The 14537-nt window shown below is 36.7% G+C and overlaps 1 protein-coding gene across 2 annotated transcripts in view; it reads right to left on the bottom strand.

The window, feature by feature from the left end:
- Nucleotides 1–14537, bottom strand: part of LOC126175007 (anamorsin homolog) — a 43348-nt gene that overhangs the window by 11317 nt on the left and 17494 nt on the right. For both annotated transcript variants that reach the window (XM_049921493.1, XM_049921494.1), the window contains exon 2: nucleotides 8768–9105. In XM_049921493.1, the coding sequence (XP_049777450.1) occupies nucleotides 8768–9105 (338 nt within the window). The remainder of the gene's footprint in view (nucleotides 1–8767; nucleotides 9106–14537) is intronic.

The following is a 14537-nucleotide window of genomic DNA, read 5'->3' as shown; positions in this document are numbered from 1 at the left end:
GAAAGAAGGGATCAGACACGAACTGCAATTGGCAGTCTTGACCTGGGCCGCCGATGCAAGAGTTGAACCGTCATGGGTGGGAAAAGGAGACAGTGATTCGGATGCGCAGGAGAACTACGAATGTGTGGAACGAAACTAGCCAGCAGTTGTGCACGCCTAACCTGCAATGGAGAGACTCCAGCCTCAACAAGGATACTGGTCACCGAACTTGTCCCGAAAGCTCGTGTCGCTAGGTGAACGCCACAGTGGTGCACTGGGTCGAGTAAACGCAATGCTGAGGGAACCGCCTGACCATAAACCACACTCTCATAGTCAAGGCAGGATTGAACAATGACTCTGTAGAAGAGCTGCAGCAGCGAAGAGAGATCTGCACCCCAGTTGGTGTTGCTCAGGCAGCAGAGAACATTGAGGTGCTGCCAGCACTTCCACTTCAGCTGACGAAGGTGAGGAAGCCAAGTCAATCGGGTGTCAAAAACCAGTCCTAAGAATCGATATGTCTCATCATTAAGATAAAGTTCTGGTTATGGATGAATGGTAGGATGTCGACAGAAGCGCATAACACATGACTTTGCAACCAAAAATTGTGCCTTGTGGATGGCTCCCTGTAGGCATTGCTCAACAATACCTGAACTGGTGGAGCAGTACGAAATGCAGAAGTCGTCTGCATACAGAGAAGGTGAGACGGAGGGCCCAAACAGCTGCTGCTAGACCGTTAATGGCCACTAAAAATAGGGACACTCAATACATAGCCCTGCGAGACCCCATTCTCCTGGACATGAGGGTAACTATGGGAATCATCGACTTGGACACGGAAAGTATGAAGCGACAGGAAATTTCGGAAAAAAATTGTGAGCAGGCTTCGGAGACTCATATAATGTGGCAAAAATATGATGTCATCAGGTGGTGTCATATGTTTTTCATAAATCAAGAAAGAAGGCAACCACTGGAAAAGGCTGTTTGGATAGCAAACTCAAGCGACAGGAGATTGTCAGCGGTAGAGCGACCCTGGCCGAAGCCACCCTGACATAGAGCCAGTAGGCCACGTAACTCCAGGACCCAACCCAACCACCGACCCACAATAAGTTCCAGCAGCTTACAAAGAACGTTGGCGGGTTTTTACCGGCTGATTTTGGGCTCTTCTGCCACTGGCGGGTGTCATCTTTCCCACTAGAAACCTGGGAAGGGAGAAGGGAGTGACCCAAGAGACCCCTTCCTAGCGAGAGGAGCCGAAGACTACTTACGCTTCTCCAGTTCAGAAGTGGGGACTGATATCACTGATGATAAAAGTAGCATATAAGTTCCGTTATTTGGGCAGTAAAATAACTGAGGATGGCTGAAATGGTGAGGTTATAAAATACAGACTGGCCATAGCACAAAAAGCATTTCTAAAACACATAGAATATAAATTAAAGTTCAGGAAGTATTTTCTGAAGCTATTTCTTTAAAAATATAGCCTCATACGGAAGTGAAACATGGCCTGTAAGCAGTTCAGAAAGATAAAAACAAAAGCTTTTGAAACATGGTGCTACTGAAGAATACTGAAGATTGGATGGGCAGAATGAGTACATAATGAGGAGGTACTGAATCGAACTGAGGAGAAAAGAAATTTATGTCACAACTTGATAAAAAGAAGGACTCAATTTGAAACTCGCTTCCAGTGCAAACTCCACTACAGCGTGAAACTTCACTGTGGAAGAGGTCAGTTGATAGGACACATCCTAAGGTATGAAGGAATCATCAGTTTGGTAATGGAGGGAAGTGTGGGAGGTAAACATTGCGAAGTAACATGTTCTACAACTGATACAACTAAATTTTTTGTAAAAGTGATACATCTAGTCTATTTATAAAAGAACCACACCCATCACAAATGTTCCTACCATTTTTTAACCTGGACTGTTTAGGATTAATGACAATAGTATGAAATGGAAAGATTGTTACTCACCATACAGCAGAGAGGTTGATCTGGCCCCAGCAGCCAGAGACAGTAGAGTGTGTGTGTGTGTGTGTGTGTGTGTGTGTGTGTGTGTGTGTGTGTGTGTGTGTGTTGGCTATTTCGGAAGACGGCCTTCTGGCCGAAAGCTTACATGTTTAGTAGCCTTTTGTTGTGCCTATCTGTGACTCAGCATGCCTGCATAAGGTGAGAAGCAATCTTTCCCTTTCATAATATTGTCATTATTCCATCTCGGATTTTCCACTATTTAGGATTAGTTAGTTATAATTTGTTATTTTATTAAAGACTTCACATTTCAGGTAAAAAATACTTTTGACAAACGCCACTTTGGGATTGAAAATAAATATACACAAATATAGAACATTTATCAGAATACAGACTTTCTATCTAACAACTTTGTGTTGCATGCACAGAAAATTGTGCTTTGTCTGCTGGATTATTCAGTAGTGTCAAGGTGGTTACCTGGAGATATTTACATTGAAACCACCATTTTAAGTTTTCACGTGGTCCAGACTTACAAAACACAAAACTGAGGAAAATGTTAAAACCCTCCCCCAAAAAAATATTAGCAAAAACACATGTAACTGGCATACATGATTAAAAATTGCAATCTTTTCGAATACTTTATAGGAAATCTGTCTATGTGAAGGAAATTAAATGTACAGCACAATGTTTATACAATAATTTGTGGTAAAGAATTTCATCAGTTCTTAAAAAACCACGTATGTGTAACAGCAATTAAAAACTCATCAAAAAATTAAGTTTGGTATCTGGGTACAAGAGAATCAAGCTATTTCCTGATGTGCTACGACCCCAAATTATATGTTCAAAACACAAGTTTTTGAGAGATCATCCTTTGTGCTAACCCACAAAAAAGCAAAATCTGATGAACATGTTGAATTAAACAAGAAACATTACAGCAGCTATGTGGTTAAACCAAAAGCATAAATTCAGATATCTGATTAATGACAAATTTTACCACCATTGCTGTTATTGTTTAAGGCTTTCCTTATGAGCCACACTTCATATGCTCACCACCATTAAAGTGTTATTTTAGTCTTGACGAGAGAAACAGACAACTGAAAAAATGAGTTTACTTCCTCATCTGATGTTACAAACTTATTAGAAATTGGCTCAGTGAATTTTTGTACACTGTGAAAAAACATTACTTTGAAAGAAAAGTTCAGGTGCTACAGTTTCATGTACTGGCCTGGTCTGGAACATTTCATGTCGATTGTCTTGTTCTTCCACTACTACTGCAACCTAGCAGTAGCTGTATCATAACTGCACAGTGAAGCTGAATGTTGCAAGTTATGCTAGCAGCACCGATCGTGGATTACATCAGCATTTCCTCTCTCATGTCTCCCCTCTCCACAACAACCTAAAATATTCCCTAACTCCTCCACCACCACCACCATCACCACCACCACCACCACCACCACCTCGGGTGCAAACCATCTGTCTTTCGTGCCACTTATAACTTGTTGAGGCACATCAAATGTTAACAGGAGGAAAATGGAATGAAGGCAAGCGAGACATCGAGTAAGAACTCAGAATCGAGGTAAACCTTACTAGGAACAAATGTAAAATCAGGTAATTTTTTGCATTGATCTTACGGGTTTTTCAGAGGAACTATGAATTTATGGTGTATAATTGCAAGAAACTTAAAATCGGAGAACATAAACTCGAAGTTCCACTGTACAGGGTGATTCAAAAAGAATACCACAACTTTAGGAATTTAAAACTCTGCAACGACAAAAGGCTGAGCTAAGCACTATCTGTCGGCGAATTAAGGGAGCTATAAAGTTTCATTTAGTTGTACATTTGTTCGCTTGAGGCGCTGTTGACTAGGCGTCAGCGTCAGTTAATGCTAAGATGGCGACCGCTCAACAGAAAGCTTTTTGTGTTATTGAGTACGGCAGAAGTGAATCGACGACAGTTGTTCAGCGTGCATTTCGAACGAAGTATGGTGTTATACCTCCTGATAGGTGGTGTATTAAACGTTGGTATAAACAGTTTACAGAGAATGGGTGTTTGTGCAAAGGGAAAAGTTCTGGACGGCCGAGAACGAGTGATGAAAATGTAGCACGCATCCAGCAAGCATTTGTTCGCAGCCCAGGGTATGTTAAGGATATGGTGTTTCGGCCACCTCTCCCAGCCACCATTGATGATTTGAAACGAGAAATAACAGCAGCTATCCAAACTGTCACGCCTGATATGCTACAGAGAGTGTGGAACGAGTTGGAGTATCGGGTTGATATTGCTCGAGTGTCTGGAGGGGGCCATATTGAACATCTCTGGACTTGTTTTTGAGTGAAAAAAAACCTTTTTAAATACTCTTTGTAATGATGTATAACAGAAGGTTATATTATGTTTCTTTCATTAAAAACACATTTTTAAAGTTGTGGTATTCTTTTTGAATCACCCTGTATTAAGCAGTACGTAAAATGCTTGAATATGATCAACTCTGTTCCAAAATATTATGCAGTTGATTCCTGAAAGTGATACACAAATTTATCATCATTCAGTTCTATAGACCGAAATATGTGCTTCTAGCTTTTGTTCGTAATAATGCAGCAGTTTTTGTACTGTGTTTCTTGCTATCACTGACACTAGAGCACCAGATAATATAGACTCTGCTAGGTTTTCATCTTATTAGTTGTGTGCTAGATTCTGAGGTGGATGCACATGGTCTTATTCAAGCATTAGACGGAGGAAGAAAATTTTAAAGTGTCATTCATCTTGTGTAAAAGTAGGATGAAGCAAACAGCTTGGTGGAATGACAAGTCAAGGCAGCCTGTAAAAGGAGAAAAAGAAGGCGTATCAAAAATGGCTACATACTAGAACTCAGGTAGACAGAGAAAGTTATGTTGAAGAAAGAAACAAAGCCAAACAGATAATTGCAGCATCCAAGAAGAAATCTTGGGAAGACTTTGGAAACAGGTAGGAGACTATGGGTCAAGCTGCTGGAAAACCATTTTGGAGTGTAATGAGAAGTCTTCGAAAGGGAGGTAAGAAGGAAATGACAAGTATTTTGGACAGGTCAGGAAAACTGCTGGTGGATGCCTTGGGCAGATGGAGTGAATATTTTGAAGAGTTGCTCAATGTAGGTGAAAATACTATCAGTAATGTTTCAGATTTCGAGGTAGAATGGGATAGGAATGATGATGGAAATAGGATCACATTTGAGGAAGTGGAGAAAATGGTCAATAGATTGCAGTGCAATAAAGCAGCTGGGGTGGATGAAATTAAGTCGGAACTCATCAAATACAGTGGAATGTCAGGTCTTAAATGGCTACACAGGATAATTGAAATGGCCTGGGAGTCGGGACAGGTTCCATCAGACTGGACAAAAGCAGTAATCACACCAATCTTTAAACATGGAAACAGAAAAGATTGTAACAACTACAGAGGTATCTCTTTAATCAGCATTGTGGGTAAAATCTTCTCAGGTATTGTTGAAAGGAAAGTGCGAGTATTAGTTGAGGACCAATTGGATGAAAATCAGTGTGGGTTTAGGCCTCTTAGAGGTTGTCAGGATCAGATCTTTAGCTTGCGGCAAATAATGGAGAAGTGTTATGAGTGGAACAGGGAATTGTATCTATGCTTTATAGATCTAGAAAAGGCATATGACCGGGTTCCTAGGAGGAAGTTATTGTCTGTTCTACGAGATTATGGAATAGGAGGCAATCTTTTGCAAGCAATTAAAGGTCTTTACACGGATAGTCAGGCAGCAGTTAGAGTTGACGTTAATTGAGTTCATGGTTCAGAGTAATTACAGGGATAAGACAAGGCTGCAACCTGTCTCCACTGTTGTTCATATTATTTATGGATCATATGTTGGAAACAATAGACTGGCTGGGTGAGATTAAGATATGTGAACACAAAATAAGCAGTCTTGCATATGCGGATGACTTAGTTGTGATGGCAGATTTGATTGAAAGTTTGCAAAGTAATATTTCAGAGCTAGATCTGAAATGTAAGGACTATGGTATGAAGATTAGCATCTCCAAAACGAAAGTAATGTCAGTGGGAAAGAAATATAAACGGATTGAGTGCCAAATAGGAGGAACAAAGTTAGAACAGGTGGACGGTTTCAAGTACTTAGGATGCATATTCTCACAGGATGGCAACATAGTGAAAGAACTGGAAGCGAGGTGTAGCAAAGCTAATGCAGTGAGCGCTCAGCTACGATCTACTCTCTTCTGCAAGAAGGAAGTCAGTACCAAGACTAAGTTATCTGTGCACCGTTCAATCTTTCGACCAACTTTGTTGTATGGGAGCGAAAGCTGGGTGGATTCAGGTTACCTTATCAACAAGGTTGAGGTTACGGATATGAAAGTAGCTAGGATGATTGCAGGTACTAGTAGATGGGAACAATGGCAGGAGGGTGTCCACAATGAGGAAATCAAAGAAAAACTGGGAATGAACTCTATAGATGTAGCAGTCATGGCGAACAGGCTTAGATGGTGGGGTCATGTTACACGCATGGGAGAAGCAAGGTTACCCAAGAGACTCACGGGTTCAGCAGTAGAGGGTAGGAAGAGTCGGGGCAGACCAAGGAGAAGGTACCTGGATTCGGTTAAGAATGATTTCGAAGTAACAGGTTTAACATCAGAAGAGGCACCAATGTTAGCACTGAATAGGGGATCATGGAGGAATTTTATAAGGGAGCTATGCTCCCCGCTTTTCAGCATAATCAGTCTTAAATGATGATGATGATGATGATATTCATCTTGAGTCTCAGCTATAGGTAAGTACTGGTTACACTATGAATGCCTGGATGATAATGATCCCTATGAAGAGTTCATGCCAGATGCTATTGTAATGGCTGGGTGGAGGAGATAATATCTTTGTTAAATTTCTAGGAGAAAAGAGGAATTCATACAGCTGCAAATTGTCTGCCCAATACATAAAGTACTGAAAAATACCTAGCACGTTCTGTCTCTACAGTCTGTGCGTAAGGGCAAATTAGTTTTTAAATTATACAAAAAAGATATTTATCTTGCCAGTAAGAGGGATGTATAGGGAAACTGCCAATTCCTAGGAGAGGAAAAAAATACAGTGATTCTCTTTTTGTGTATATCTTATGTCTGTATTACTCTAAATATGTTAAGTATAATTGTAAACTGTCCATACCTGTTGTTGGTTGAATGTTATATTATTGAAACAGAAAAACACAAATTTTTGTAGTTCACTCTCTTGTTCGTTTCATGCTGTAATTATGCTAGAAATATTCTCCAAAGAAATATCCCAATTATAGATGTGCATTAGTTTTTGAGTTTTCCATCTCATTTCAGTGTATATTAGAATATCAAATGTGTATTGTATTTTGGACCAGCCATATAATATTTAAAATTTTTAGTACATAAAAATGTTTATTTTTTCTAGCCCACAATTTTAATTAAAGAAAATTAAATACACTGTAACATCTTACTCTCCCTAACCTATACAAATGCCTAACGTATGTTACTTTTTTTAAAAACATATTCAGATGAATTTTATAATTTTGTGTAATTTTTCAGTAACCTTACAGGTAGTGTTGTAAAATTCCCAGGAATTTAAAATCAAAGAAATATTCCCAAAATTCATAAATTCCTGGGAATTTATGATTAATTAGCAAGATATCTCAAAAAACTGTTAATAGGTAAAAGCAGTAATTATATGGTTAAATCTTGTATGGGTCTGGACTTAACCTCCTTGTTAGAAATACACACATTTTTTGGTTTTCAATGTTTCAAATATCAAAGAATTAGCCCTCGAACTGCCAAGCATTGACATTTATGACTCTTACTTTTCCTAGAACTGCCAATGTCAAAATAATCAACCTTTAGAAAAACTGAGTTTATAATATTGATATGCCAGCTAGTAACTAAAGTTACTAAAATACACAGGGAAGTTTGTTTATTCAATTTGCCAAGTTTTCCGTTGGCGTTGGAGGTATTTTAGGCTATAAAGTTTATTTTAAACTAGTGCAAATTCTGTAAACATTAGTCATTGAAAATGATATTTCGGGGAAATATTATGCGAATAAACTGGCCGAGATTTATGATTTACTTGAAAATACAAATGATTTTATTGACATAGAACATGGTAAAATATAAATTAACAAGTCTAAAGTGAAAGTGATCACGATATTTCGGAAAATAAATTTATAAATCATAATTCATCACATGAAATGAGGAGTCTTTGAATTCTGACAGTGAAACACGTATAGTCATTCGTTTGGAAAGATTAAAAAATACTACAGATAACGGCCGGTTGAGAATTACACCTTCAGAGAGATATTTTGTAAGTTTAGGATTCATTCAGAGAAATATGGAGTTTCAACTTGCCTAAAAATAGTAGGCCCAGCGAATATTTTCAATTATTTTTTCCATCAGACTTATGATAAATGTGTTTTTTTTCACAGGATTTGCAAGGAAATTAAAATGTATGATTTTACTTAATTAACCTATTTTTAAGGTTCTTAACCATTAATAAGTGTTAAAACATTCAAAATCTAAAAATTTTCATAAATTCCTAATTTCTGGGATTCTTCCTGGGCGAAAGAAATATTTCCAGCAATATTCCCATTTTATAAGCTCCCTCCCGCTGGGAATATACCCGGCCCACATCACTACCAACAGGGAGACAACTGAAGGAATTTGGTAAGCAGTTTCAAATGGATGTACACTGCAAGAGTTTCTCAGAGAATAACAGGCTTGCACAGAATAAAACAGTGTAAAAGGCTGAATTAAACCACTCACTGGAAGACAACAACAACAACAACAACAACAACAACAACAACCAACAACAACAACAAGGCACAATTACCTCAAAATCCGGTTTATAACACTGAACTTCTACAACGCAGAAATCATCAGTCTCGTGTAAAAGATCCTTGATTAATTGCTTTTCATCATTGGTGAGTTCAATAGTCCTGAAATCTGACACGTTTTTTAAGCCAGCAATTTTCAGTTCACTTCGCAGCTTCTCTTTGCTTATTAGTGCTTCTGACTGCTTGCCAATGTTTACAGGTTCTTGTAAGATTAGGATGCCCTGTGGTTTCAGAATGCGGATAATCTCTTCTAAGATTTGAAGCCTGTGCCTCACTGTCTGAGGAAATGTAACTCCCGATAACACTGCATCAAACGATGATGTTGGATAAGCAGCTGAAATGAAACAACATATTCATCAGCCAGAAATAAAAATGGAAAAGAACAGGATTTAAATAATTAACTATGAGTTTAAAAAAATATTATGTGTTTTTCACGAGTAAGGAGTGAGTTAGTTTCATATTCTATGGATCACTTTACATTCACATCACAAATTAATTCATAAATATGCCTACATGCTAAATATTTTTAAGTTTTCTTTTTTATTTTAATCACATCACAAATTAATTCATAAATATGCCTACATGCTAAATATTTTTAAGTTTTCTTTTTTATTTATCTATTTTTTTTAACTACACAGATGTGAGTTAGTAGTTCCTACTCACCACTTTTTACAATTATTAGAAATTATTCTATCGATTAGGAGTTGTCACAGAGAAATTTTCTGTTTGTTTCCAAATTTTACCTTGCTGTCTGTCGGGCATTTTATGTTACTGTATGAGTGATAAAAAATTTTTTAGCACCATTGTGCACCCCTTTTTGTGCTAAGACAGTCTGGAAATAGTCATCACACTGTATGTGGTGGGAAGCACTGTTAATCATTAATTATTTGCTTTCATACAGTGGTAAGTCATGAAGGGCATGAAGAGAATAATAATATTGGAACAGTCGTGGAGTATTAAGTGTGAATCTATTTTTCAAACTATTAGTTCTTTAGTGCCAATGTCAGCAAGGGCCGTTCTTCATGGAGGAGGAAAAAAATGTAAAGGTTAATTTTGGGAGGTTATACAAAAATTGTCTGTCTAGAATCTAGATTGTAGGTCGTACTGGGGCCAATCCATATGAAGTGGTCCAGTGATGGTTGCTTGACCATTTTTAAATATTTTAATTTTTTTTATATGTAATTGCCCTATATTTGAGAAGGTCAAAACAGTTTTTAAAATAATTTATCTTGCACCTTTACTGGATGGTGGCCATTTTTATTTGTAGGCGCATGATGATTTTTCAGTCTGGAGACATGAGCGAACATTTTAATGTCTCTGCACTGGGTTAAGTTACAACATTGCAATTGACTTAATTGTTTTTAGAAAAGTGTCCTCTACAACACTGTCTATAACACAAAATACCCTGAATTCAAAAACAGCCAGTCAAAATGACCTCCAAAGTTTGCTATCCAAATTTTCAAAAATCCACTTTTTAGGCCTCCCAAAAAACAAGGAGTGTTTTATTTACGAGATTCCTTTTTTTCCCTATTGTTAGATATCATACACTCATACAGAGCAAGAACACTTACAAATATTTCCTTAATTTTTTATGAATTTTTGAAATTTGAAAATTTGAGTCATTCCATGTCAAATCAACACACTTTAAATAAAAATTTTACCTCACCCTCTTAGATTTTGCTGAAAGTTGGTATACTTATAGTGGGTGCTGAAACTAAGAAAAATACCAAATTTCAATTTTTGACCTCAAACCATTCCTGAAATATGGTCATGTAAACTTTTCAAAAATTGGCGAAAAATGTGTGAACGGACTTTTTTTAAATTGTCCTAGGAGCTGCCCTAATTGAGCTAGAGAACTGGGTACGGTGTCATTTTGCATCATTTTTCATGCTCTTTCCAGTGATAGACAAAAAAAACATAGCTTCTAATTAATAACCTTTTTCAAAATGGTAATTAATATTTTGATTTAATTTTTTTACAAAAAGCACATAATTGGAAATTTTCAAAATATTTCCATAACTACTTCATACTGTTGTGAATCACATGGCAACATATAAATGTGGGATGATGATGAGTTCATTGTTAAAAAAAATTTATTCCAGACTCTAGTTTTTCACTAACGGCCCTAGTTTGACCAATCCGACCTTTAAGGTAGTACGTCAGTAGAAGACCGTATACATAGGGCTTGATGTCTGTACAATAATTCAGAGACTGGAGCCATTGTTGAGATGATGTAGTCTGCATTGTTACCTTCTAAGGCTTTGTGTGCCTACAGCATTATTGTGCACTGTGGTTTTAGTGCAAATCAATTGTTACCTCTGTGTTGACCAGTCTGTATCTATTATATTTAATAGTTCATTTTCAAGTAAACCTATACACTGAAGGACAGTTTATAAGTGGTTTTTGTATAAATATGGAACCAAGTAAAAAGTGCAGTGCTGTAAGAGTGCAGTGTTGTAATCCATTGAAGAAGTCAAATCATTTTATTAGAGACAGAAAAAAACTGAGAAATGTCACAACATGAATGCCCAAATTATTTCCTCAAATACCAAGTGGTGCCACGATTTGTGATAAATGTAGGAAAGATGTAACCAAATTGAAAAATACACCAGAGCCCATCACTGATGAAAGTGTTGAAGAAGAATCTTCCAGATCAGAGTTAATCATCCGAGACCAAGACCATGATTTCACTCCACCTTCAGTAGCTGTTAAAACATTCAACACAACACTTCAAGAACTAGTTGAGTCCCCAATAGACAAGAGTAAACTAACATCTAGGCATTACGCCAAATCAAAAGTGAAGAAAATCTCATCAATGACACGTAAACTTTTCGTTGCTCCTGAAACTTCTTCATCAGATACTGATACTGATGAATCCGTTCTTGAAAATCTTAAAAGAAACTTTAAAAATTCTATAAGTAGAGCAAAAAAACTAATGATTCTTACAAGTTTACCTGAAAAGTGGAGTGTCAGGAAAATAATGAGGGAATTTAATGCTCCTAATTAGATTGTTCGGCAGTCCAAAAAAGTTTTGAAAGAGAACGGATTCATGGAAGGTCCAAACCCAAAACCAGGGAAGTGTTTACCAACAGAAACTGTCAAAACTGTACATTCATTTTATGAAAATGATGAAGTTAGCAGGGCAATGCCAGGTATTAAAGATTGTGTGACAGTTACAGAAACAAGTGGAAATAAAATAAAAATATCAAAAAGACTTTTTTGTGTAACCTTAAAGAAGCTTACAAGCATTTAAAAGACAGGTTTCTCTAAATTTGCTGAGTTGAGACCAAACCATTGTGTATTAGCTGGCCGGAGTGACACACACACTGTCTGCGTGTGCACAACTCACCAAAACATAAAATTAATGATAGAAAATGCCAAACTAAATAAAGTAACAAACAGCAGCTTAAACAATTATAAGCAGTGCATTGCAAAAAAGCTTTGCAACCCATCATCAGTTGATTGCAACATGGGAAACTGTGAATACTGCCCAGGAGAAACTGTCATATGTAAAATTTTAAAAGACTCTTTTCATGAAAACTTAATTGAAAAAGTTCAGTTCCGACAGTGGATGTCAGTTGACTGATGTAATCTGGAAATTGTTCAGAAAAATTCTGAAGAATTCATAGATTTATTTTGTAGTAAGATGTTGACTCTGATTCGGCATGACTTCATTGCCAAGCAACAACGAACATTCCTTAACTGCACCTTATGGAATCTGAATTTGTTGTCGTATGTGATTTTTCAGAAAATTATGGTATAGTTCTACAGGATGAAGCTCCGAGTTTCCACTGGACAAGACGACAGATTACCATTCATCCTTTTGTTATATATTACAAACAGGAAGACAAAATTGAGCATATGAGCTTTGTCATTGTTTCTGATTGCCTGGAGCACAATACAACTGCGGTTTACACCTTTCAAAAGAAACTAATTTCATACCTAACAAATAAATTTCAAAAGATTCCAAAAAAGATATACTATTATTCTGACAGTTTTGCTGCTCAATATAAAAATAAGAAAAACTTCCTGAACCTTTGCCTTCATGAGGAAGACTTCAACATAAAAGCTGAGTGGCACTTTTCAGCCACAGCACATGGGAAAGGGCCTTGTGATGGAGTAGGGGGTTCAGTAAAGAGACTGACAGCTCGTGCAAATTAGCAAAGGCCATACCAAAATCAGATCCAAACCGCACGAGATCTATTTGAGTGGGCAGTAGATAATATCACAAATGTTGATTTTGCATATTCCACTCAAGAAGACTATGCTGCTTCAGAAATATTCTTAAAAAGCCGACGAAGAGGCATTGACAATCAAAGGAACAGAGCAATTTCACGCTTTCATTCCCAACACTACATCAAAATTAATAGTCAAATACTTCTCAGGTGATATGCAGAGTTGGGAGAGGGAAGTAACTACACCACCAGACAAACTGAAGTTACAAGATGTATCAGGCTATGTCACCACTGTATATGGCAGAAACTGGTGGCTTGGGTACATTTTAGAAAAAAACGAAGAACTTAATGAAGTGAAAATAACTTTTCTTCATCCACGTGGACCAGCTAAGTCATTCTCTTATCCTGCACATGCAGATGTCCTCTGGGTGTCAGTTGTGGATGTTCTCACAAAAGTGAATCCATTTACTCCGACAGGGAGAACATACATTCTTAATGAAAGTGATGTAAACCAAACCCAGTCAGCTTTATTAAAATGTAATATGCGAAGTTCCACGACAATTTATTGGGAAACTGCTTTCAACTCAAGACTTAATTTTTGTCTCAGGTTAGTGTTAATGTATATTTTATAGAAAGTTGTTTCAAAATTATTGTTACTACCTATTGTGTTAAATTTAGCTAGGTACAGATACCTGTTACTCAAAAACAAGCATTACATATTTAATTTGTTTAATAGTTCCATTTCAAACATCATGGACCAGAACTATAATGTAAATACTTGTACTTATTCATACTTTATTTCAGTTTGTAGTTAAATGCTCAATTTCTAGTTTTTGTTATATCGGTTAATACACTGTTAGTGAAGTTGTATGAAATTAAAATAAGCAATCAACTTAATTATAAAATATGCTGATTAGTTTTGGTTCAATAAGGTGATGTTTTGATATTTCTAATACTTTTTTTACTTGCCTTTCAGTATATTTTAAAGAAATTCCTGTTTGTTAAAGGTCAATTTGGTCAAACTAGGGCCGTTAGCGAAAAACAAGAGTCTGGAATAATTTTGTTCAACAATGAACCCATCATAATCCCAGATTTATATTTTGCCATGTGATTTACAATAGTAGCAAGTAGTTATGGAAATATTTTGAAAATTTTGAATTATGTACTTTTTGTAAAAAAATTAAAATTAAATCAAAATATTAATTAGTATTTTGAAAAAGGTTATTAATTAGAAGCTATGTTTTGTTGTATATCCCTGGAAAGAGCGTGCAAAATGACACCTTTCCCAGTTCTCTAGCTCAATTAGGGCAGCTCCTAGGACAATTTAAAAAAAGTCCATTCACACATTTTTGGCTGGTTTTTGAAAAGTTTACATAGCCATATTTCAGGAATGGTTTGAGATAAAAAATTGAAATTTGGTATTTTTCTTAGTCTCAGTGCCCACTACAAGTATACCAACTTTCGGCAAAATCTAAGAGGATGAGGTAAAAAAGGTGTGTTGATTTGACATGGAATGACTCATTTTTGTAAAGTTTGGGGTTAGTTATCTCAAGTGGGACTGAATATAAAAATATGATTTTTGCACAGTTTG

The sequence above is a fragment of the Schistocerca cancellata genome, chromosome 3, assembly GCF_023864275.1.
Source record: "Schistocerca cancellata isolate TAMUIC-IGC-003103 chromosome 3, iqSchCanc2.1, whole genome shotgun sequence".
In the NCBI taxonomy this organism is placed as follows: domain Eukaryota; kingdom Metazoa; phylum Arthropoda; class Insecta; order Orthoptera; family Acrididae; genus Schistocerca; species Schistocerca cancellata.
Note: the sequence above shows the minus strand (reverse complement) of the source record. Positions and strands in the feature narration are given on the sequence as shown.